This window comes from Oreochromis aureus, linkage group 6, assembly GCF_013358895.1.
Source record: "Oreochromis aureus strain Israel breed Guangdong linkage group 6, ZZ_aureus, whole genome shotgun sequence".
NCBI classification, from domain to species: Eukaryota; Metazoa; Chordata; class Actinopteri; order Cichliformes; family Cichlidae; genus Oreochromis; species Oreochromis aureus.
This window is the reverse complement of record NC_052947.1, coordinates 10,347,483-10,371,756: the sequence shown is the minus strand read 5'-3', so window position 1 is coordinate 10,371,756 and position 24,274 is coordinate 10,347,483. Positions and strand designations below refer to the sequence as shown.

The window sequence follows — 24,274 nt, the reverse complement described above, 5'->3', positions numbered from 1 at the left end:
ATCTTTGTTTGCCTTTGTGTCTTTGTGTCTCTTTGTGCGTCCTTAGTGGGTTTGTGGGTTGAGTGAATGAATGGTGAATACTGTGTGTGCATGGCTGTCCCTAGGTCTAGGGCAGTGGTTCCCAAACTGTTTTTGCTATGCCCCCCTTTGTTTTGTTTTGTTTTCTGTTTTTTTTTTACTATTTAAGAATATTCAATACATTTTTCACATTCACACAGACTGACTGTGTGAATGTGGAAGGTGTTTGTGATACCAGTTATTTCTGACTGTGGTTGTAAGGTTCACAGTAAAGTCTAGGTTATTGTTCATACTGATCACTGAGCTTCAGCCTGGAGACTCTGTCTCACCACAGAGGTGTTACCATCATAAACCAGACACAGACAACAGTTTTAACACCTCTGCAGCTTTTTGCTTGCTAAAACAACTCAAACAACACGTCATTTGTAATGTGATGAATAAGAAAAGCAAACACATACAAAGAACAGACTCAAATGAAAGAAAGAAGTCACGTTTTGCTGCAACTATTGTAACATATGAAACTGTCCAGTTAGCTGATGCCCTTAGATTGTCGTTTTAATATTCAAGTTGTTGTATATATGGTCTCAGCTTTACATGTAAAACTACAACAATAATATTGTGAACATTATTCACAATGTGTTTGATTTTTACCTATAAGATATGAGTAATTATTTATGAGTCATTATACATGAAAAAGAAAAACAATTTATCATCCTTAGGAGAAATTATATAAGTAGATATTGCATTACTTTCTTTAACTTGAATCTGCTCACTAATGAAAGTTTCTATTAAAGGTGTTAATGGAGGAGAAACCAGGATCTGTGGTCTCAAAGGTTCATCAGTGGATTCAGACTTCAAAGCAGAAAATGCTTCATTGTCCACTTAAATGGATCAGAGTATGTTCAGAGTGAGCTCTCTGTGGATGGACAACGTGTAACGTACAACATGTCTGAAGAGAAAAACCCAACTTTAACCATCAATGATCTAAGAGAGAGTGATGCAAACACTTACTGCTGTATGAAGACTACAGACAGTCCAGGACACTGCTGGCTCAACAGAATTAGTCTTCAAGTTGTTGCAGGTACAGTGACTTTTACTCATCTATTACTTTCCAAATGACATCATTGTATAAGTTGTTCTCCATCATCCTCTCAGAGCTGCAGGTAAAGGTGATTCCTGCCACAGAGGGACAGACAGTAACACTGATGTGCAGCAGCAGCTGTCCTCTGACTGAAAAGCCTGCAGCCTACATCTGGTACAAGAACAGAGAGTTTCTCTATGAGGACTGGTCTCCCTGGTACCAAGAGCTGCTCAGCAGTGAGGAAGCAGTCACATACTCCTGTGCTGTCAAAGGCTACGAGGATCTCAGAGCCCCTGAAGTCTCTGTGGGTGAGTCATGATGTTTATTGTGGTATGAAACAAACAAAATGGATCATACAGGACAGGACTTCTGTTGGTGCCACTAAGTAGGAGACATGGTGAAAAAGTGGCTCTTCTAAAAACAAACTAAAACCAGTCATTTATCACTACTAAAGTAACATATACTTACTTACACCTACTGGTGTCCAAAACTATTAGATATACACCAGGGGGACTGTCATGGCTGCGGTGGCAGACATGTGGAGGTTGTGAGAGAAGACCCAAACGCTGGCACTAGCTTGGATGTGAGTGAGCTTTATTAATAAGGACGGTGGTACAAAACGAAAAGTAGAGGGTATGAAGAGAATCTAAGGATTACCTGTACTGGGAGAACTAACAAAGCAGACCTGAAACCTGATAACATGGGGGGAGAAACTCAGGGAGACGACACAGACAGACCAGCAACAAGCAGGACAAAACTTATATACACAGTGGCGTAATCAGGGAATAGGAGACACGAGGGAAACACAGCTGGGAGAAATCAGGGCTAATGAGACAAGGGAAGCAAAACTAGACATACTGACATGAGACACAGACCTTTAAAGTAAAGATGGAAATACAACAGGTATGCACAGACACGAGCTTAACACAAGACATCAGACATGGCAACAGGGAGGGAACAGAGACGTGGGACCAGGGCAGGCACAGAGACACAGAACAAAAGGAGCTCAAAATACAAAACAGAAACCAAACCTAAGAACAAGAAATTCCTAACAAGAATTAACCTAAGGCATAAGATAATATTCAAAACCAAACCACTGAGTCCACGGTTTCAGGACTATGATAGGGACAAATAGAACAAAGGATAGCTCTAAGAATGGGGTAGCTAATGGAGGGAGTAACAACTCAACAGCAAAGCTAGCAGGGGAGCAAAACGTCATTCTAATGGAGCTATACAAGCTAGAACACATGTAGCTGAAAATAAAAGAGGCTTTAACAAGACTAGAGAGTAAGATTAAAGAACTGGTTGAGAGAATGTTTTATGACAAACAAACTGGTATTCTATTTCTCTGCATTTGTCTAATCTTTTGCCAATCTGGCCTTTACCCCGTCTGTTCCATGATAATATCTACAAGATAATCATACCTTATAAATAATAAAGTAAATAAATAAAACACAAACAGTACTAAGAGACTGGCACTACAAAGCATTCAGACCATAATTCCTCTTGCTACAACTGCTGAACAGGACAGGTTAAAAAAAAAAATACAAAATTGCATCCATCTCTATTCTGGCGACTGAGGACACTCCCTGTATTTGGCAGGTGTTTCCGATGCACAAAATGCAATAACTTTTTTTGTTGCCTGGTCTAAGACTTTTCATGCAGTGCTAGACCAGTGTTGTCAGTGAATTCAAACATGTTTTGAGGAATATTCTCATCTAGAAGCTTTGTATGTCTATCTGAGCCGGTCCTCTATTGATTTTTAGCATCTTAATGGTAAAGTCTGTGTCTCCTCTGTTTTTTAAGCAGCTAGCTCTGTGCCAATTTTTGTTTCTTGGAGGCCCTTAAATGTTGGGAGTAAAAAATGGAGAAAAGATAAAGTGGAAGTTGATGAGCTGATTGAGGCTGCAGGTCGTGTGGAGTATCAGGACAACATGAAGAAGAATGACTCAGGAGGATACACATTCAGATTCAACAAAGATCATGAAGGATGGACACGGTCTGATCTGCCTGGAGTCTTTTTGATTGTTACAGGTAAATCTAAACTCCTCACTCAGCAGACTTTACTCATGAATGTCTGAACAGGAGCAGAGGTGGAAGAAATATAAAAGTAAAAATCCTAAATTAAAAAGTTTTTTTTTTTTAAATCAGCTTTAAAGTGCTCATTGTTTCTTTCAGTGTCATTTACACATGATGTGTTTTAATTCCAACTCTACAAAATTCAATGTTTTTATTGTATGAGTAGTCTATTAAATTAAGTAATCTATGTTGATGAGTGCCTACCTTATATGAGGCTTTATAAAAACTGACCTTTAGCCCTCCTTTTAAGTGGTAAAAGTATTTAGTAAAGAAGGGTATTTAAGTATAAATTCAAGGTATTTGTCCTTTCAGTTTTGTGTAACTAAATTATAATAACTGTGTTTTTCAAAGAATGCGTGGAAATAGCAGACAGTCTAATGCAGTGTAGACAGGTTAGTTTGCAGTATTGTGATACTGATGTAACCAGTCCAAATGATCTAAGGAGCTTGGAAAGAGGCTTCTTCAGTTGGTGGAGAGTCCCAGTCATGTTTCACGTGATAGGGTGGGGCTAGGTTTCACAATGGGTTCACCTTGGGTGATTCTGATCCACAGTCATTTTGACACCTTGGATTGTGTGACTAGGTAGAGGATCAATAGGGGGTCCATGACCCTCTTGAGGACGCTCCCATAGGGTTTAAAATCTGGGACTCTCCACCAATTGCTCTAAGAACTGAAGAAGGTTCTCGGATCAGAGGTGAAACGTCTTCAAGAAACCTAAAGAAGTCGAGAAGCTTTTCTTTCCAAACTCCTTAGACTACGATGACCTGGATGACTGAAAATCTTCAAAGACAGTCCAACTGATGCACTATGTTGGACTGGTTACTGTTACCAGTGAACCAGTTACTGTTACCAAAAGAGGAGCGGCTCAGACAGTGAATCAGAAGTGAATTTATACAGTATTAAAGCTGATTATGTTGACTCAACTCAGACTGAATTCCACCTTTCATGCTAGCTTTATAGCATCTAGGGTTTGGAAATCAGTCGAATAACTTGTGTAACATCTGCTTACATCTAGTTGAATTCAGTTGGCTAAATCCAAACAGAACAGATCCCACTTTAACCCCTAGTTGTGAGCTGTGAAGTGTATTAAAGTATCATGTGATTATTTGCAGTAACATGCTGTCATCACTGTTTTTTTTATAGCGGTGTTTTCTCTTTAAGAGAAAAGTGCACACAGGGCTTGACCAGTATAATTCTTTAAATGCTCTTTTGTGTATTTTATATCATGTTACTAGAGCTTTGCATAATGTCACACTTTAAATAAAGCTTTACTGTGTTTTATGAATCTACACTGTAAAAAAGAAAATGTTGAGAAAACTTAAAATTTCAAGGCAACATGATGCAAGAGATTTTTGAGTTTTCTCAACTTTTGCCAACTGTTGTTGACTCAACTAAGATTTACAAGTTCTGCCAACTTGGATCTTCTTGTTCACCTAATTAGGATAATCCTGGAAGTCTAACAAAGAAATTCTGGTTTCAATGCCATGTATTTCTGCCTTCACCAAACACAGATATTCTTGTTGAGTAATCATACAATTCTTACTCCAGTGAGTTGAAAATTTACCTATATAAACAAAGGAAAATGTATGTTGTTATTATACTTGAAAAAACACTTAATAAATAGATATAGAATAAAACAAAGCACAATTCAATGTTATCTAAAAGCTTATTTATTTTGTTCAACAGTCTTTTCAGTACATTTCAGAATGTCATGGGTAGTAGGGTGAATTTCTGTTAAAAACAAAAAGAAAGAAAGAAAAGAAATAACAAACAAACAAAAACGTGTTGCCAGTTTCTTTTGGGTGCTTTGAGCACCCCAGCAGAGACGTTAAAATTCCAGAGTCCAGAACCAAAAAAGAAAAGTGTCCAGCAACTTAATAATTCATGCACACACACACACACACACACACACACACACACACACACACACCCTGACCGTCTTGTAAAAGCTGAACATAACTATTGCACATTAAATAGGGTAGTGCCACAAACGATTGCCTATGCACCCAGACATTGACATTTTACACAGGCTTACTATGATGAACTATGGAAGTTAAAAGGTATTAGAAATGTTACCATCAATGAAGAGGAAACTAACACTATAACAAATCTTTTAAAATACTACAAGACAAATTTTCACCATATATTCTCAACAATACAGATTCATCTGACTAAAATTTACATTTCGAATAATGATTTATCCACTTCACCTTCATATTGTCCCGACCAGGCCAAAATAAGATGGCCTGAATTGCTTCAAAGGTAAAACTCATCTGCTTTGGGTAATCAATGTTGAGGGCATACAGAAGGCCAAAGAGGTGTGCCAGGGCAGTAGAGATCTGGAATGTTATGTAGCACGATGTCCCCTTCCAACACAACTGGATGTTCTCGCACAGACGTATCAGCATCGTCATCTTGTAGGATGGTGAGGATGGCAACTGATGCACCGTTCAACACTGGTTCCAAAATGTCAGTGTCCTGAAGAAAAGTAAAATAAGAATTATTGAAAGCTAAGAAAAACTAAAGACAAAACAAATTTCTAAAGACTTTAACTTTAACCTCTATACCATGCTGGTCGTTTGACCCATGGAGGTTTTAAGAAGAAAAAGCTTATTTTTTTTTAATTAATGCCACCTTGTGAGTTTTGTACAAAAATATTTTCTGCTATGGAACAACCACTAACAATGCCCAGCAGCTGCTCAGCAGAAAAAAAGGAGTGAGAGTTATGACAACTGCAATCCCCACTATAAAATTATCTGGACTGCACTGAGAAAGTGTACATTTCCATTTTGGATAAACTCATCCTTTAAAAACATCTCATAGCAATTAGTTTTACTTGCATTAGTTTTTTGTACTTACTAAGCACTTCAGGAAAACCTCTGTTGCATCTTGTCTTGAGGAAAATGGGCAGGCCTCTCAGTGCCCGTTGGACACAGTGTTGGATGTCTAAAGAGTATTCAGTGGAAAACAAGAATTTCAATTAGTGAAGTAACATGGTGTACTATACACAATGCAAAATCAGAACTCTCATAGTAATGAGAGTAAAGCACAGGTCAGACCCAGCAACACGCAAAAAGCATACAACCCCCGCCCCAAAAAAAACAACAACACCACCATGTTAACAATTTTACTTTCTTTTTACAAATTAAATAAAATACTGCCAAATAAGAACAAAGCAATGACTCATGACATTCATTTTTACGGACATGTCCACTGATGTGTTTTATTTGAAGCCAACATCTTTTTCAGTTTCTGTTAAGAGAAAAGTATACTCTCTTCTGCAAATGTCAGATAAAGGAGCACTTCACTCACCTGTTCATCAAGTTTATCCAGGAGGTCTTCCATCTCCTCACCAAGAGCTCCCTTCTTAGACCAGTACAGTTTCAGCAGGCCAGGCACAACTTTGTCAAGGGATGCATTGAAGGTCCCCAGGAGGTCTTTGCTTGTGATCCGATGAAATGTTCAGATATCTAAACAATACCTTCACCAAAATATTGTCATTTATTCAACACAGAAAATTCCTGGGTAGCTGTCTTGGACAGTCTGCACCATGTTATATGCCTGACTGTGTCATCAACAGCAAAACCTACCTACTTCAAAAATCTCTCATGAATACGTCTTTTGCACTGGAATAGAAACACCTCCCACAAAACCCAGTATCAATATGAAAATACATATTATGTTCTAAGTTGCACCAAAATCTGTGACCAATCAGATTCTGTGACCTGCCTTAGTATTCTTTCCCTAACAATCTCAGACTATAGAAGTCCTATTTCTAGCACAAAAAGAAAAAAAATACATGCTAAGTCAAAATTATGAGATTGCCTTTCTGTTTCACAATTTCGATTTAGCATGGGGACTCTTGTACTGGCAGAAATGTTCAGGGTAAGGATTTCAATATAACACTGGCAAGGGCCTTGACTGGAGTGGTAGCACAAGATAATAAAGTTGGCCAATGCATTACCCCAGCAAATACCGTACTGCTTCAATATAAGTATAAATCATGCCCAATTTGAATAATAATTAAATTATAAATAAATTAGGACAGTCTTACCTCCTCAGAGGAAAACAGCGCAGGTCATCTCTCCTGGACCTCAGATACCATAGGCTGACACTCCACGACCTCTCTCCGCCTGAGAGAAAATGTTTGCAATAATGAAACATTTCAATATAATGTAGAAAAAAAACGAGAAAAAAAAGTTACGGATCGGACTCCACGATCCTTACTGCGCACGTGCAAAGTCGGACCGTACAGATCGCGTCTACCCGTGGAATTGTACATAAAATCAATACTCCAGTGGAGTACTATGAATTCTGGGACAGAGCTACTTCTTCTTCTTCGGGGTTTAACGGCAGCTGGCATCCTTGTACATGCAGTGCTGCCATCTTCTGTTTCAGTCCGTTATTACACTCTTAAATCCTACTACTTATTCCTGCGTCTTTTGTGATCTTACAAAGCTTCAAATGACGCGTCGACTATTAAATCAGTCGTCGACGATTTTGATAGTCGACGTAATCGTGACTAGTCGACTAATCGTGGCAGCCCTATACTCCACCAACAAAAAGGCTCTCAAAACAATACAATACTTTCCACAGCTTTGAAGGATGGGTCAGGTGTATCCTTCGTGGCCCACCCTATGCCAGAATTCATAGCGCGGCCCAGCCGATTCTAGTTTCAAACAATGGCGGCAGCCACTTAGTTTTAATATTACTCTTATTACTCTTTCTGGGTCACAAAGTAAACTTTTAAGGTATTTTCAGGCGAGAATGTAGCTGTGTAAATTTCAAATATCTGCTCAGTTTATTAAGACAACACATTTTTGCAAAAATGCTTCTACGTTTTCGGAGACGTCTGTTACCACCAGCTTCGATAGCTAGCTGGGGATTCAAGGCTCGCTAGAGCAGCGAGAACAGCGAACTCCTGGCATATCATTTTCAACCCCCCGCGCGGTCCTTCGCTAGCTTAAACATGATATATAAGTCCCTTAGATGACTTAAATATGTTATTGTTTGGCTTTTTTTCAGTGCTTTACTCGTTCCACCCTCCTGGGTCCTCAGGAGGATGCAGCCTAGCGCTTGTAGAAAATCCTAATAACAGATGTCGTTAGCTTACCTGCTAGGGCAAATGGCCGGCAGCTCCCGCACCTGTCCAAAAAATGGTCAAATAATACACTCCAACTTCAGACCAGGTAAAATCTGTAATGGTCGAAAAATTGTAATTTTCATCCAATTTTGGCCACGTTTGTTCAAAGTTTCTTAGCAGGTTTTCAGTTCAGAACACATCGACAAACCACTATCACACAGTCTGCTCAGACTCGTTTGGTCTAGTTCAAACTTATTCAGACCACGACGCAATGTTGCCAACTCCTCAGTAAGGAAAATCGCTATTGGTTGTCCTAAAAGTCGCTAGAAGTCGCTAAATGACATCATCACCTAATTTGCATAATTGGTCATGCTACTCTAATTGTAACCTATGTTGTTGGAGAGAGAAATAACATCGTGGAAGAGACATAAAGTGAGTAAAAAATGTCATAAACGCATTTAGAGTTTATTTAGAACTACAAATTAAATTTCTTTTAGCGATTATTGTTTTTTTTAATGTCACAATTCCAACCCTGCTCCTTTACCCGGGCTTGGACCGGCAAAAGTGACCCGAAATAGGCACTCTGGTCGAGTTACTTTGTGTATGTTTATAAGTAGTTTTAAACCTTGCAATCCACAAAACAGCATAAGAGTAAAAGAAGAACTGCCTGCGTTACAGCACCCACTGCTTGTTGAGAGTAAAAGCGATACGCGCTTTCACGTCTTTTTTTAGCGACTTTCTTTAGAAAAAAAGTCGCTAGGGGGTCTGAAAACTCGCTAAATATAGCGACAAAGTCGCTAAGTTGGCAACACTGCCACGACGTGTGCCAGTCACCTACGGGGTTTCCCACCGGTTCCCAACTCGACTCAAAAAATCTACTCAAAAGTTGATAATCTTTGTTATGCTCGCTAGAAAATCTTAGTTAGGACAACAATGGAAGAAATTTGTTGGGCAGACAAGCTATTTTAGGTTGTAAATGGAAAGTTTTATTTCTAAGTCAGTTTAATTTGAAAACTTTACTCAAATCAACAATTACTAGTTATCGTTTTTACAGTGTATTGTTTCATATTTTAATGGGCTCTTAAAGCTCTTGCTTGTTTGGGACCATTCTCTCACAGCAAGAAAGTCCTGGGTTTCTACCGGCCTGCTGCAGTCTATTTGTGTGTAGATTGCATGTTCTCTTCATGCACTGGTGATTCTGAAGTCACCAGAGGTGTATTAAGTGTCAGTATGAATGGCGATAGATTGGTGACCTGTGCAGGGCGTCATCCCAAATGACAGCTGAGATAGGCTGCAACCCAGCTATGATTCTAAATTGGATAAGCAGAAGAAGGTAGATGAATGCTGAAAGTGAAATGATTTAACATTAACTACTTCTGATTTAACACAAACACATTTCAGATTTCCAGATTTTTTTTTGAGAGAAAGCAGAATTCCTCAAAAAATATCTTTTAAATATTACCATGAGAAGGAAGCAAAGGTTGATTCCAGGTCAGAAAAATTAAACCAATTAGGAAGTGCCAAACCTGCATTTAATCTAAACGCCACCAGATGGCGATATCAGGTTTCTGGTATCAGTGGGTCATTTTAGGTCTTACTCAATACCAAAGGAAGTCTATTTTGCAACCAAGATGGCAACAGTGAAAATGCTCATCTTAAGGCTTCAGATCTGAATTTTAGAGAACAGATACATTTTTTTGATTTATTCTCTCTCTGGTAATTGAACTAACAGAGACTGTGGTGGTTAACTACTATTAGTCCAGTGAGATATTGCTTACATGTAGATTTTGTTCATGTTATTTTGAGAAAAAATAACATTAAAAGATGCTAAAAAAAAAAGTTGTCATCTTGTTATTTTTGTGAAAACCAAGATTTCTGTAAATCTTGGTTTTCACAATCTCAAACATAAGAAATAAAAAAAAGTTTTAGAAAACATGCAAAAAATACTTTCACCACAAATTAATCACAAACCACTTAACATCTCTTTTCTTATTCTTGGGCCTCTGATAACTTTGTGATGAAAATGTGACATGATGTTTAATGCAACATGTGGTTACTGATCGAATTCAGCCTTGTGGTTTTAAATGTATTGTTGCTGAGAGACAAAGATTGATCAAAAAACTTTGGTTGACCTATATTAAATAGATGCTCCAGTAAAACATGAAGAACAAATGATTTCGATTGTGTTAAAGCTCCATGCAGTTTGCAAACACATCACTGATTGAATGTTTCATGTTACATGTTTTTTTTATTTCTTTGAACTCTGATCTAAAAACAGCAGCTGTATGAAGTTCATTAGAAATCATAGAAATAACGTTATGATGGGAAGCTGTGGTCCACAACAGCCATTTTATTCCTCTTTATATGAACTACACACTGTAACGTGTTTAGTTTTGTCTATGGGCCTAAAAGTGCAGACATACTGAAAATGTTTACAAAAAATGACTTTTTTAAAATGAAATCTCTGCTTTGAAAATCTCTACTCTTTCACATATTCATTCATTTTTGTCAGTCAAAAAACAAATTCAAGTCAGTCTCCAAGAAGAGAAACATCAGACAATGAAGAGCAGATACAAAATACAATCAAACAGTTCTGCTGTTAGAAATAAAAATCCCCCATCTGTCCTGTTTCTCTTCACAGTGATGATCTTTTGTTTCTCCATCAGAATAAAGGTGGATGTTTGGCCTTCAGCCTTTTCTGTCTCACATCATAACTTCCTGTAACCTCCTCGTCAGCGTCACTCACCACCGACACCTGATCATGTCTGAACTTTTGCATGTTTTTATTTGCCTCACACAGTTATTCTATAAATTGCAGTGTGAAGCCACGTTATGACTCACTGTGAGTCGCATGTTATTTTTTATCTTAAGAAATTTCTTTTATCATATTGTAATTTTATTTTATTGCCCTATATACCATTTTACATATTTAAGTTATTTTGTATTTAAATGTAATTAATTATTTATTTATTTTAATTTTAACTGCTATTAGAAATGTCTTGTCTTCATATCTATTCATGGCATACGATTTGATAGGCGCTGTACATTTTGAATTTTTACAAAACCTGCAACACTTTCAAATTACCAGCATTTTCTTTAATTGAATGAGATGAAAATAAATCTTGAGTGTTAAATAATTCTGTGCTTTTATTGTTTGTCTATTTGTCTCATATATGGAAAGTTTTTAGCTCATGCGGCAGAGCAGGATGATCATCACTATAGCATCTATCTTCAGTGAGAACAACACAGCTGGTCTCTGCTCCACCATCGAGCCACTGCCCCATCACTAAAGAATAGTTTGTTACCATAGTGGTTAAAAGGGACCTTTTTCTGATCGGTTTCGTGGCTGGAAAATCTTCATTTTTATAGCAGAAACACCTCAGCTGGAGTGTTTGTCAGTGGTTTTCACACTTTGTTGTAACTGCGTGTGGTTTTCACACTCTTTACTGGAACATACACAGAAGAAATAAAAAAAACATAAATGCTTTCTAGTTTGTATGCATGTGTAGCTCTTTGGAAATTTGTGTGTACAGTAGGTTCATTTTTGAAAGAACTTTCTGTTTAATGGCTACATTTCCAAGACAGGTTTATTGCAGCACTTTGTGACCTTTCTGTTACTTTCCAGATGATTTGCAGCCTTGACTATTAAAAGAAACTGTGCATTAAAACCTCAAACAGTTTCTCAGCTGGTTTGTTTTCTTCGTGTTCCATGAAATACCCATAAACCACCTCACGTCTCTGCTCTCACTCTTTAAACTCTTTTACCTTTCAAATGAAAATGGAACGACAGCCCTGTGCTTTTATTTGTATTCTCTTTAAGATACAAAAATTGATAATAAACCTTTAGTGTTGTGAAATATGGGTTTGAGAAATTAACAAATAACTGCATTTGTTTTAAATTACATTTCAAACAAAGTTCAGGAATTGTTTAATTTTGAAGCTTACATGTTATATTCTGACTCTTTTAGAGTTTCTAATCATATAATAGATCTTCAGATGATTTGTTGCTGAGGTTAACTGGATGTTTCATGCTGGGAAAAGTTTTTGACACTTAATTGAATAACAATGATTAAATGATAATTTTATGTTGTTCAAAGCTAATTTTGGACAGTAAGTCCAGGCTAAACTGTAGTTCACAGTGTTCCAGTAAAACTGAGTCTTCACATTTTGAATCCTGGAAGCAGTGATTATTGACATGATTTACATTATTGAGTTCAATTCAATTCAATTCAATTCAATTTTATTTATATAGCGCCAAATCACAACAAAAGTCGCCTCAAGGCGCTTTATATTGTACAGTAGATAGCACAATAATAAATACAGAGAAAAACCCAACAATCATATGACCCCTATGAGCAAGCACTTTGGCGACAGTGGGAAGGAAAAACTCCCTTTAACAGGAAGAAACCTCCGGCAGAACCAGGCTCAGGGAGGGGCGGCCATCTGCTGCGACCGGTTGGGGTGAAAGAAGGAAAACAGGATGAAAGACATGCTGTGGAAGAGAGACAGAGATTAATAACAGATATGATTCGATGCAGAGAGGTCTGTTAGCACATAGTGAGTGAGAAAGGTGACTGGAAGGGAAAAACTCAATGCATCATGGGAATCCCGGCAGCCTCACGTCTATTGCAGCATAACTAAGGGAGGATTCAGGGTCACCTGGTCCAGCCCTAACTATATGCTTTAGCAAAAGGAAAGTTTTAAGCCTAATCTTGAAAGTAGAGATAGTGTCTGTCTCCGAATCCAAACTGGAAGCTGGTTCCACAGAAGAGGGGCCTGAAAACTGAAGGCTCTGCCTCCCATTCTATTTTTAAATACTCTAGGAACAACAAGTAAGCCTGCAGTGCAAGAGCGAAGTGCTCTAATAGGGTGATATGGTACTACAAGGTCATTAAGATAAGATGGGGCCTGATTATTTAAGACCTTGTATGTGAGGAGCAGGATTTTGAATTCAATTCTGGATTTAACAGGAAGCCAATGAAGGAAGCCAAAACAGGAGAAATATGCTCTCTCTTTCTAGTCCCTGTCAGTACCCTTGCTGCAGCATTTTGGATTAGCTGAAGGCTTTTCAGCGAGTTTTTAGGACATCCTGATAATAATGAATTACAGTAGTCCAGCCTGGAAGTAATAAATGCATGAACTAGTTTTTCAGCATCACTCTGAGACAGGATATTTCTAATTTTAGAGATGTTGTGCAAATGGAAGAAAGCAGTCTTACATATTTGTTTAATATGTGCGTTGAAGGACATGTCCTGGTCAAAAATGACTCAAGGTTCCTCACAGTGTTACTGGAGGCCAAGGTAATGCCATCCAGAGTAAGAATCTGCTTAGATACCATATTTCTAAGATTTTCAGGGCTGAGTACAATAACCTCAGTTTTATCTGAATTAAGAAGCAGAAAGTTAGCGGCCATCCAGGTCTTTATGTCTTTAAGACATTCCTGCAGTTTAACTAATTGGTGTGTGTTACCTGGCTTCATGGATAGATAGAGCTGCGTGTCATCTGCATAGCAGTGAAAATTTATGCTATGTCTTCTAATGATGCTGCCTAAAGGAAGCATGTATAATGTAAATAGAATTGGTCCTAGCACTGAACCCTGTGGAACACCATAATTGACCTTAGTGTCTGAAGAGGACTCTCCATTTACATGTACAAATTGGAGTCTATTAGATAGATATGATACAAACCACTGCAGTGCAGTACCTTTAATACCTACAGCATGTTCTAATCGCTCTAATAGGATATTATGGTCAACAGTATCGAATGCAGCACTGAGGTCTAGCAGGACAAGCACAGAGATGAGTCCACTGTCAGAGGCCATAAGAAGATCATTTGTAACCTTCACTAAAGCTGTTTCTGTGCTGTGCTGAGCTCTGAAACCTGACTGAAACGCTTCAAATAAGCCATTCCTCTGCAGATGATCTGTTAGCTGTTTGACAACTACTCTTTCAAGGATTTTTGATATGAAAGGAAGGTTGGAAATTGGCCTATAATTAGCTAAGACAGCTGGGTCTAGAGATGGCTTTTTAAGTAAAGGTTTAACTACAGCCACCTTGAAGGCCTGTGGTACATAGCCGATTATTAGAGATAGGTTGATCATATTTAAGATTGAAGCATTAATTAATGGCAGGACTTCTTTGAGCAGTTTTGTAGGAATGGGGTCTAAAAGACACGTTGATGGTTTGGAGGAATTAATTATTGAAGTTAACTCAGAAAGATCAATTGGAGAAAAAGAGTCTAACTTAACATTGATGGTACTAAAAGTAGCTGTAGATAATATTACATCTGTGGGATGATTATTGGTAATTTTTTCTCTAATGATAAAAATTTTATTTGTGAAGAAGTTCATGAAGTCATTACTAGTTAACGTTAAAGGGATTGTTGGCTCAGTAGAGCTCTGACTTTTGTCAGCCTGGCTACAGTGCTGAAGAGAAACCTGGGGTTGTTCTTATTTTCTTCAATCAGTGACGAATAGTAAGATGTTCTGGCTTTATGGAGGGCTTTCTTATAAAGCAGCAAACTATTTCTCCAGGCTAAATGATGATCCTCTAAATTTGTGACACGCCATTTCCTCTCCAGCTTACGAGTTATCTGCTTTAGGCTACGTGTTTGAGAATTATACCACGGAGTCAGGGACTTTGGATTTGAGGCCTTAGTTTTCACAGGAGCTACAGTATCCAGAGTCGTGCGTAGTGAGGAGGTAAAATTATTAACAAGATAATCGACCTCTGTTGGAGTAGCGTTCAGGTAGCTGCTCTGCTCTATGTTGGTACAGGGCATTGAAGATGATAACAGTGGGTGGATTATATTCTTAAACTTAGTTACAGCACTTTCAGAAAGACATCTACTTTGATAAAGTCTACTCTCCACTGCTGTGTAATCAATTATTGTAAATGTAAATGTTATCAGGAAATGATCAGACAGCAGAGGGTTTTCAGGAAACACTGTTAAATGTTCAGTTTCTATGCCATACGTTAAAACAAGATCTAGAGTGTGATTAAAGTGGTGGGTGGGTTCATTTACATTTTGAGAGAAGCCAATTGAGTCTAATAACAGATTAAATGCGATGTTGAGGCTGTCATTTTAGCATCTACATGGATGTTAAAATCACCCACAATAATTACTTTATCTGAGCTGAGCACTAAATCAGATAAAAGTCTGAGAAATCAGAGAGAAACTCTGTGTAAGGCCCAGGTGGACGATAGATAATAACAAGTAAGACTGGTTTCTGAGTTTTACAGCTGGGGTGGACGAGGCTAAGCATCAGGCTTTCAAATGAATTAAAAGTCTGTCTTGGTCTTTCGTTAATTAATAGGCTGGTGTGAAAAATTGCTGCCACACTGCCCCTCGGCCTGTGCTTGAGATTTCTGGTAGTTAGAATGACTCGGGGTGTTGATTCATTTAAACTAACATACTCATCCTGCTGCAACCAGGTTTCTGTAAGGCAGAGTAAATCGATTTGTTGATCAATTATTAAGTCATGTACTAACAGAGACTTGGAGGAGAGAGACCTAATATTTAATAATCCACATTTCACTGTTTTACTCTTTGGTTCAGATGTGGATACTGTATTGTTCTTTCTTTGTGATTTTTTATGTTTAAGTTGTTTATTGCTGGTTTTTGGTTTTTTTTGTGTCTTTTGGGAGCTGACACAGTCTCAATGGAGATGGGTTTTGGGGGTAGCAGGAGGAGAGAAGCTGCAGAGAGGCGTGTAAGACTGCAACTCTGCTTCCTGGTCCCAACTCTGGATAGTCATATTTTGGGGGTTTAATAAATTGGTCCATATTTCTAGAAATGAGAGCTGCTCCATCCAAAGTGGGATGGATGCCGTCTCTCCTAACAAGACCAGGTTTCCTCCAGAAGGTTTGCCAATTATCTATGAAGCCCACATCGTTTCTGGGACACCACTCAGACAGCCAGCAATTTAAGGAGAACATGCGGCTAAACATGTCACTCCTGGTCTGATTGGGGAGGGACCAGAGAAAACTACAGAGTCCGACATTGTTTTGGCAAAGTTACACACCGATTCAATATTGATTTTAGTGACCTCCGATTGGCGTAACGGGTGTCATTACTGCCGACGTGAATTATGATCTTACTGTATTTACGTTTACCCTTAGCCAGCAGTTTTAAATTTCCTTCAATGTCGCCTGCTCTGGCCCCTGGAAGACAATTGACTATGGTTGCCGGTGTCTCTAGCTTCACATGTCTGAGAACAGAATCACCAATTACCAGAGTTTGACCCCGGCGGGTGTGTCGCCGAGTGGGGAAAAAACAGTTAGACACATGAACAGGTTGGTGGTGTACCTGGGGCTTCAGTTTAAGACTATGCTTCCTCCTCACCGTCACCCAGCCGCCCTCTTTCCCCAGCTGCTTGGGGTCTGCCGGGAACAGCTAGCGGGCCTACGCTATCTTCGGCTGCACCAGCTACAGGGGCCTGGCTAGCTACGGGTGAATGAAGGGTGCGGCCGAGTCTCCAATTCAGTAATCCTGGCCTCCAGAGCTGCAAATATGCTACATTTGTTACAGGTATCATTACTGCTAAAGGAGGCCGAGGAGTAACTAAACATCTGACACAATGAGCAGGAAAGTGCAGGAGGGACAGGTGAAGTAGCCATGGTGCTAACGAGTCGGCTACGAGCTAAGCTAAGCTAGCGAAACAGTAAAGAGACAGTGAGTGAATACTTTGGCTATAAATTAGGTAGTGAGTACACAGAAAGGGTGATTCAGATGAAGCACGTTAAGATTATACTATGAAAAAGGGATGTATCAAAAGATTTAAATTAAATTGCTAAGCAGAAAAGCTACTCAGAAACACCACTGTGTTTGAGCAGGAACAGGAAGTGATACTATACCACAGAGCGAGCGAACACCAAGTGACAGCGCCACCCATGATCCCTCGTTGTTTATTTGATCATCACTGGTGTGTAAAATGTAGAAAAACTTGCATTATGTTGCAGTGAAAACCTGCAATATAACTACACAGATTCCAGAGTGACATATGGATAGTTCCTGTTCTACTGTAGAGTCTACACACACGCACATACTGTGTGTGACTTCCTGCTGATCACAAAGGGTCATCTCCCCTCACCCTGTATATGGCTTAACCCCTTTAACAGTACACCATACACAAGCATAGGTGAGGCCATAAATGGCAAGAAGTAAACATCCTTCCTAAATAAGGACACAGAACCTTCACATAGGATGTTCCTCAGTTAAACACTATAGCCTCCCCCACCATTCTACATGTGGTGGAGGAGAATAGGAACAAAAGAATGCTTTTGATCATACAGTTTGAAACACGGTTTACAAATTTAAGCACAACAATGACAACATGTAACCAATTCACTCTAACACACACACACACACACACACACACACACACACACACACACACACACTGAGCTCCTGTTATTGATGACCTGTAGTCATTTCTTGGATTTTTAACCATTTAATGAATTGTGTTCCAGTGAAGAGCTTTGGTCTTCACACATGTTAAAATAAATGAAACCAGCTGACCAAATGCATCAAAAACACCAAAAACATGAATCATAGAAACAATTATATGTTTTATAAATGTATTGATTTTTTAAAATCAAATTACTTTGGACCTGCAGTACACTTAGTGATCACCGAGGCAGAGCCTGGAGATTCTTCATGACAGACAACAGTTTTATCAATGCTAGACACCTTAACATAACTGCACAACTCACTGAAGGCTCAAACAATAACATCAGTAAATTTAATTATTATTGGTCAAATCAGACTGACAAAAATAAAATAATAACCTTAACGTGTTGACTCCTCCAAATTCGGGGAACAAAAAAAGGAAAAAAAAAAGACTGCGCTCATAGAGAAAAAAAGAGGAAGTAAGTTTGGTTATGCCAGCAACCTTAATGTAATACAGCAGTCCGATTTGAGTCCACACTATCCTTCACTCTGTGCGGCATTTTATTTGAACATTGCGGTTATTTTTTGTATTCAATATTATTATTATTCTTTGGGGGTGGGTTTGTGTGTGTGTGTGTGGGGGGGGTTTTTTTTTTCAAGTTGGACGACAGCCATCATGTTGTTGACAGACCTTCAACTCATGTTTCTGGGATTAATTTTGCGCATTTCAGGTATGAGTGATAATTTATGTACCCCTATATACTGACAGAAAAAAGTATAAAAGTTGATATGATTGTTATTGGTATAATTTATAAATGAGTTTCTAATTTCAGCTGATTTCTTACAGTACAGAATAAAATAAATACTCTCATTAGTAAAAAAAAAAAAAAAAAAAGAAGTTCTGTTTGTTAACGAAAGTTTGTGTTAAAGGTGTTAATGGAGGAGAAACCAGGATCTGTGCCTTTAAAGGTTCATCAGTGGATCTGAACTGCTCACATCAACATCTGACTTCAAGCAGAAAATGGTTCACTATAGACTGGGATGGATCAAAGTATGTTCAGAGTGAGCTCTCTGTGGATGGACAACGTGTAACGTACAACATGTCTGAAGAGAAAAACCCAACTTCAACCATCAATGATCTAAGAGAGAGTGATGCAAACACTTACTGCTGTATGAAGACTACAGACAGACCAGGACTCTGTTGGTACAATGGAATTACTCTTCAGGTTGTTACAGGTACAGTGATTTTTACTCATGAATTACTTTCCAAATGACATCATTGTATAAGTTGTTCTCCATCATCCTCTCAGAGCTGCAGGTAAAGGTGATTCCTGCCACAGAGGGACAGACAGTAACACTGATGTGCAGCAGCAGCTGTCCTCTGACTGAAAAGCCTGCAGCCTACATCTGGTACAAGAACAGAGAGTTTCTCTATGAGGACTGGTCTCCCTGGTACCAAGAGCTGCTCAGCAGTGAGGAAGCAGTCACATACTCCTGTGCTGTCAAAGGCTACGAGGATCTCAGAGCCCCTGAAGTCTCTGTGGGTGAGTCATGATGAGTATTGTGCTACAAAATAAACAGAATAATTTCAGTAAAGTAGTATAAATTTAAGAATGATATCAATACATCTTTTATTGTACAGATTCCATCACAGCAACCTGCTTCAGTGTGACCTATGCTAAAGGAAGAATGTGTTCTTCTCAGCAGACATCAGTAAATGAGCCGTGCTCCATCACATATCCCAGAGGTGAAGTTTCCAGATAAATTGTTCAAACAAATCACAAAATAACTCTTATTTTCTTTTAGTTACTGTGATTCATTTCTAAAAGAGAAAAAAAGAAAGAAACCACAAATTTTATTAAAAACATAATAAGAGTGTTGTTATATTTCATAGTGGCTAATGGAAAATCTCTTTTTAAACTCTTTAAAGAGGTTCACATAATGAGGACTGCAGAGGAAAAAAAGGGGTCTGTCACATTGACCTGTAACACCAGCTGTAACCTGACTTACCCTCAAACTGCCTACATTTGGTACAGAAATAGAGAAAGCTATAGTGAGAATCAACATTTTATTGCTGAATATCGGCCTAATTTGTGGAACTGGGGACCAAATGTCTTTTGTGCAGTTAAAAGCAACGAGTATCTTCTGTCTGCAGAAGTCTGTGAGTAATACTGAACTCTGTTTATTTTGTCAGTTATTATAATCACAAAGGTCATTCAGACAACTTTAAATCTTCCATCTATATTTCAGGTGTTCATTATGAAGTAAACTGCTCAGCTGTGAATTATGTCAGCAGGAGAATCTGTGCTCTGGAAGGATCTTCAGTGAACATCACAAGTGAATACTCACATCCTGATAACATGAAGCCAAAGTTTAAATGTTGGAGTAAAAAATGGAGAAAAGATAAAGTGGAAGTTGAAGAGCTGATTGAGGCTGCAGGTCGTGTGGAGTATCAGGACAACATGAAGAACCAACACATCCTGACCATCAACAACCTGAAGAAGAATGACTCAGGAGGATACACATTCAGATTCAAGAAAGATCATGAAGGATGGACACAGTCTGATCTGCCTGGAGTCTTTTTGATTGTCACAGGTAAATCTAAACTCCTCACTCAGCAGACTTTACTCATTAATGTCTGAACAGAAGCAGAGGTGGAAGAAATATTCAGATCCTTTAGTTATGAGGAAAAAGTAATATTATACTCTAACACACTTCAGATTCTCTGCATGCCAAACCTTGAAAGTATTTACATGTTTTCAGGAAAATGTATTTAGATTAAAAAACAATGTGTATATAGCAGTATGCAGCTGTGGGTGTTTGAGAGTTAACCCTGTTTGTGCAGACTGCTGGGTATTTTAGGCTGAAGTGCAGTGAATCATACTTATCATTTGTAGCTTTCTTGTCCTTTCAAAATCGTATTTTTCTTCATCTTGAATTTGTACTCAAACATACTGCATTATTAAATACTTTTCACCTCTGAACTGAAGGAATAAAGATTTTGTAGACAAGCATCATTTACAATTTAAACCAGGGGTGTCAAACTCATTTTGGGTCAGGGGCCACATACAGCCTAAATGGATGTGAAGTGGGCCGGAGCTATGCAATCATAATATAATTACCTATAAATAATAATAAGACCATGTTTTTTTCCCCTTTGTTTTCATGCAACAAAGTACAAGTGCATTATTAAATGTTCATATTTAATCAAATGTCCTTTTACAAAACATATCAAAACATATAAGAACCTTAGCTTTCTTAAGCCAAGTGTTTGCACAAATACAAACAAAACTAAGTCAAAGGCATTTGGAACTGAAAACATAGTATTGCACTTTAAAATGTATTCCATTGCATGAACAATGGGTTCCACCAAACAAAACTCTTTTGTAGTGAAGCTGTTGACTTATATTAAATTCAATATTTTTTAACTGCGTCTACAGCAAGAATTCATTTTCACAGAACTGTTTTCTTTAAGTGTAATCAGTGTCTGAAGCAACATTTTAAAGGAGTTAGTCATTTCTGGACTACTTTGTTTTTGCTCCTGAAACTTGGCATCTTTGGATCTTGCCAAGTGCATCAATATCAGGTATCATATTCTGACTAGTAGCCAATCTCAGAATGTCATCTAAGTGTTTATGTGTGAGCCTTAAGCGCAGTTTTCTATTTTTATGTTCATTACTGAGAAAAATTTTTCATAAAGGTACGTTGTCCCAAACATGTACATAATTTTTGCACCAGGGCTGTTAATTTGGGGTACCTTGGCAAGAGATATTGATAAAATGTGTCCAAACTACTGAGACAAACTTGTTCATCAAATCTGCATCACAATGCAAATCAATTATCTGTTGGATGTCAACAGGCACATCAGAATCTTTGAGTGTGAAGAGTGAGCGAAAAACTGCAAATTCTGTCTTGAGTTCACCAAAGATCTGAAACCATTTCTCAAACTCAGAGAGCAATCCTGTAATCTTGTCTTTATACTTTGTCATGTCAGCATTAATGCCTTTTGCATATAGCTCTCTTAGGCAAGGGAAATGTGCAGGGTCACCATTTGACAGCTGTGTCTCCCACAAAGTCAGCTTCAATTTGAATTCATGTATGCCATCATAAAATTGCGTGAAAGCTTTTTTGCGGCCATGCAACATTTTGTTCAGAATATTTAAGTGCTCTGTAATATCCACCAGAAATGCAAGATCCTGCAGCCATGCTGTCTGTCTAAATCAGCCGATAGTTAGCCGATATCCTGTCTGCTATTATTTCTCATCAGACTAATGTTGGCAAATGCTTTTCTCTTCTCTGGACACACAAGTTCTGCAGCTTTCATCATGCATCTTTTAATGAACTCACTGTTCATGAAAATATGGCTTTGATGCTAATGCTATTTTATTAGCAATTACATAGGTGGCTTTTACTGCTGCTTCACTGACCTCTTGTGGTGAAAATTGCCTGCTGTGTGACTCGCCAGCAATTCATTTATCTACTCTCTCCTCAGTTCCCCTTGCAAAATGTCGTATTTTCCACCATGATTATTCGCATAGTGCCGCCAAATATTATATTCCTTGAGCACAGACACTTGTTGATTATACACCAAGCACACAGATTTCCTATTTATCTCTGAATAAATAGCAAGCAGTCCATTTCTCTTGGAAAACCCTACACTCAATATCCACTTTTCTTCTTTTTGACAAAGACTTTTTTTTAATGAGGGTGTCAAGAGGAGTAGAGAATAAGGTAGCCTAACCTTAATTAGCAAAAGTTGCTGCTTCTTTTACTCTATTTAAACAGTGCACTCCTCCGCTTTGGCTAACACTCTTGCTGATGATTTAAATTTTATTACGAAATTTGAGTTCATGTCTTTTATGAATTTTTTACTTTCAAAATTCATCCAGTGGGCCAATTAAACCCACTAGCGAGTTTTAGCCCACGGGCCTTACGTTTGACACCCCTGATTTAAACTCAGTGTGTAAGCCACAGAGGAGATTTGCTATAAGATTATATTTTTTTCAACACGGTTCCTCTTTCAGAGCTGAGAGTGAAGATGAGTCCTTCTGCAGTGGTGACAGAGGGTCAGAGAGTCACACTGACCTGCAGTACCAGCTGTTCTCTGACTGACAACACAAACTACATTTGGTACTTGAACAGTCGACCTCTGACCCCGAGAGAGAACCAGAACAAACATCTGATCCTAGACCCAGTCAGCAGGGAGGATGCAGGAAGCTACTCCTGTGCTGTGAAAACCAACAAAGATATCAGCTCTGCTCCAAAGACTCTCACTGTCCAAAGTATCACAGGAACATGGACACCAGCAGCTGCAGGAGTTTCTGCAGCTCTGCTGCTTTTAATACTTCTCACTGTCTGCTGGTGGGTTAGGTAAGTGTGGATTCACAACAATATATTCAACATCTGCTGTAAAATCACTTATTTTTCTGTTTATTCACTTCAACCAGGAAAAAGAGAACTCCTGGTCAGTCTCCAACAACTGAAAGGTCTGACCAAAGTGAACAGGTAAAGATTAGAATTAAAGAAATCTTTGTGGATGGTCTTATCTTTCCAGTGGTTATTTAATTTTCCCAACATACAGTAAAAGGAGTCAAGTTTAAAATTCAGTACAAAATGATGAATGCTGTTTGTCTCCATCAGCTCAGTCCTGGTCCTGTGTATGAAGTCACCTCAGCACAATCAAAGGAAGAGGATGAAGTCCACTACAGCAGAGTCCACTTCAAAAACAAGCTTGTGGTTCCTCTTTATTCCACCGTACAGTCACATCAGCCCAGAGAACAGGAGCCTGTCCATTATGCTGCTGTCAGCTTTAGAAATTAACTGAGCTTTGATGGAGCATCTGGTGTCACTCCAACAGGTACAGACACACAGATTTATTCTGGTTTAAAGCATTGAGGAAACATTGTCTTTGTCAAACATACAAAGACTCATGCACCTATTGTGTGTATCAAACTTCATTTATATGATCTATACATTTAACTGATAAAAATAAGAACATAGGGTTTGAAAGGGACCCAGTCCTCTCTTGAACCCCCAGACTTCTCTTCCTGAGGCTTTATGACAGAATTTCATAAACCTGTGAGAGGTTTGAGCATGCATAATGTACATTTTATATTTTTTCTGTTTTTTGTAATTCCTCCCCATTTTTAAACTTTATCTGCCAATCGACTGTTTCTGCAAACTGATTTTTTTAAATAGAATTTATTGTTAAATGTTTTACAAAAAACCTACATTTGATTCTCTGTAGTAATTTGCCTGAATGTCTTAATTTTGTGACTACGCTCTGAAGTAAATACACAAATAATGTTGTAAACCAGCAGAAATTAAAACATTATATATCATTTATGAAGTTATTGTGATTTTTCAGCATCCTTTTCCTTGCACTCTCACTGGTATTTGTTTGATGAAAAGAAGTTTATTAATAAATACATTATATAAAACTAATCATGAAACAGGACATGATTTTGCTGTTGTTTTGTTGTTGCTGTTTTCAGACCAAATTAAATCAAATGCAACTGTGTGAAGTCTGTAACGGACATATTCTTGGCAGAATCTGCATGTTTGTCAATGATTTTCATTTTTTTTCTCAAAGATTATTTTCCCTTTTTATAATTACTGGAGAT

At 38.2% G+C, this 24,274-nt stretch overlaps 2 protein-coding genes across 2 annotated transcripts; both read left to right on the top strand.

Annotated features, from left to right (window-relative positions):
• Positions 1–962: 962 nt before the first annotated feature.
• Positions 963–12,536, top strand: LOC120440473. The gene is made up of 4 exons (XM_039613088.1): positions 963–1,099; positions 1,174–1,407; positions 2,909–3,133; positions 10,903–12,536. Exons 1-4 carry the CDS (start codon positions 964–966, stop codon positions 10,983–10,985), a joined length of 678 nt encoding a protein of 225 aa, XP_039469022.1. The 5' UTR covers position 963; the 3' UTR covers positions 10,986–12,536.
• Positions 12,537–18,691: 6,155 nt separating this feature from the next.
• LOC120440726 (B-cell receptor CD22-like) lies at positions 18,692–23,951 on the top strand. Its single transcript, XM_039613904.1, has 8 exons — positions 18,692–18,887; positions 18,962–19,195; positions 19,294–19,398; positions 19,582–19,812; positions 19,902–20,246; positions 22,676–23,021; positions 23,099–23,156; positions 23,292–23,951. Exons 1-8 carry the CDS (start codon positions 18,752–18,754, stop codon positions 23,469–23,471), a joined length of 1,635 nt encoding a protein of 544 aa, XP_039469838.1. The 5' UTR covers positions 18,692–18,751; the 3' UTR covers positions 23,472–23,951.
• The last annotated feature ends 323 nt before the right edge of the window (positions 23,952–24,274 follow it).

Coding starts and splice junctions, on each gene's coding strand:
- LOC120440726 (XM_039613904.1), top strand. CDS start 18,752: ATGTCTGAAGAGAAAAACCCAACTTCAACCATCAATGATCTAAGAGAG. Junction 19,399..19,581: donor CTCCATCACATATCCCAGAG/GTGAAGTTTCCA, acceptor AACTCTTTAAAG/AGGTTCACATAATGAGGACT. Junction 19,813..19,901: donor TCTTCTGTCTGCAGAAGTCT/GTGAGTAATACT, acceptor TCTATATTTCAG/GTGTTCATTATGAAGTAAAC.
- LOC120440473 (XM_039613088.1), top strand. CDS start 964: ATGTCTGAAGAGAAAAACCCAACTTTAACCATCAATGATCTAAGAGAG. Junction 1,100..1,173: donor TAGTCTTCAAGTTGTTGCAG/GTACAGTGACTT, acceptor TCATCCTCTCAG/AGCTGCAGGTAAAGGTGATT. Junction 3,134..10,902: donor AGTCTTTTTGATTGTTACAG/GTAAATCTAAAC, acceptor TTCTCTTCACAG/TGATGATCTTTTGTTTCTCC.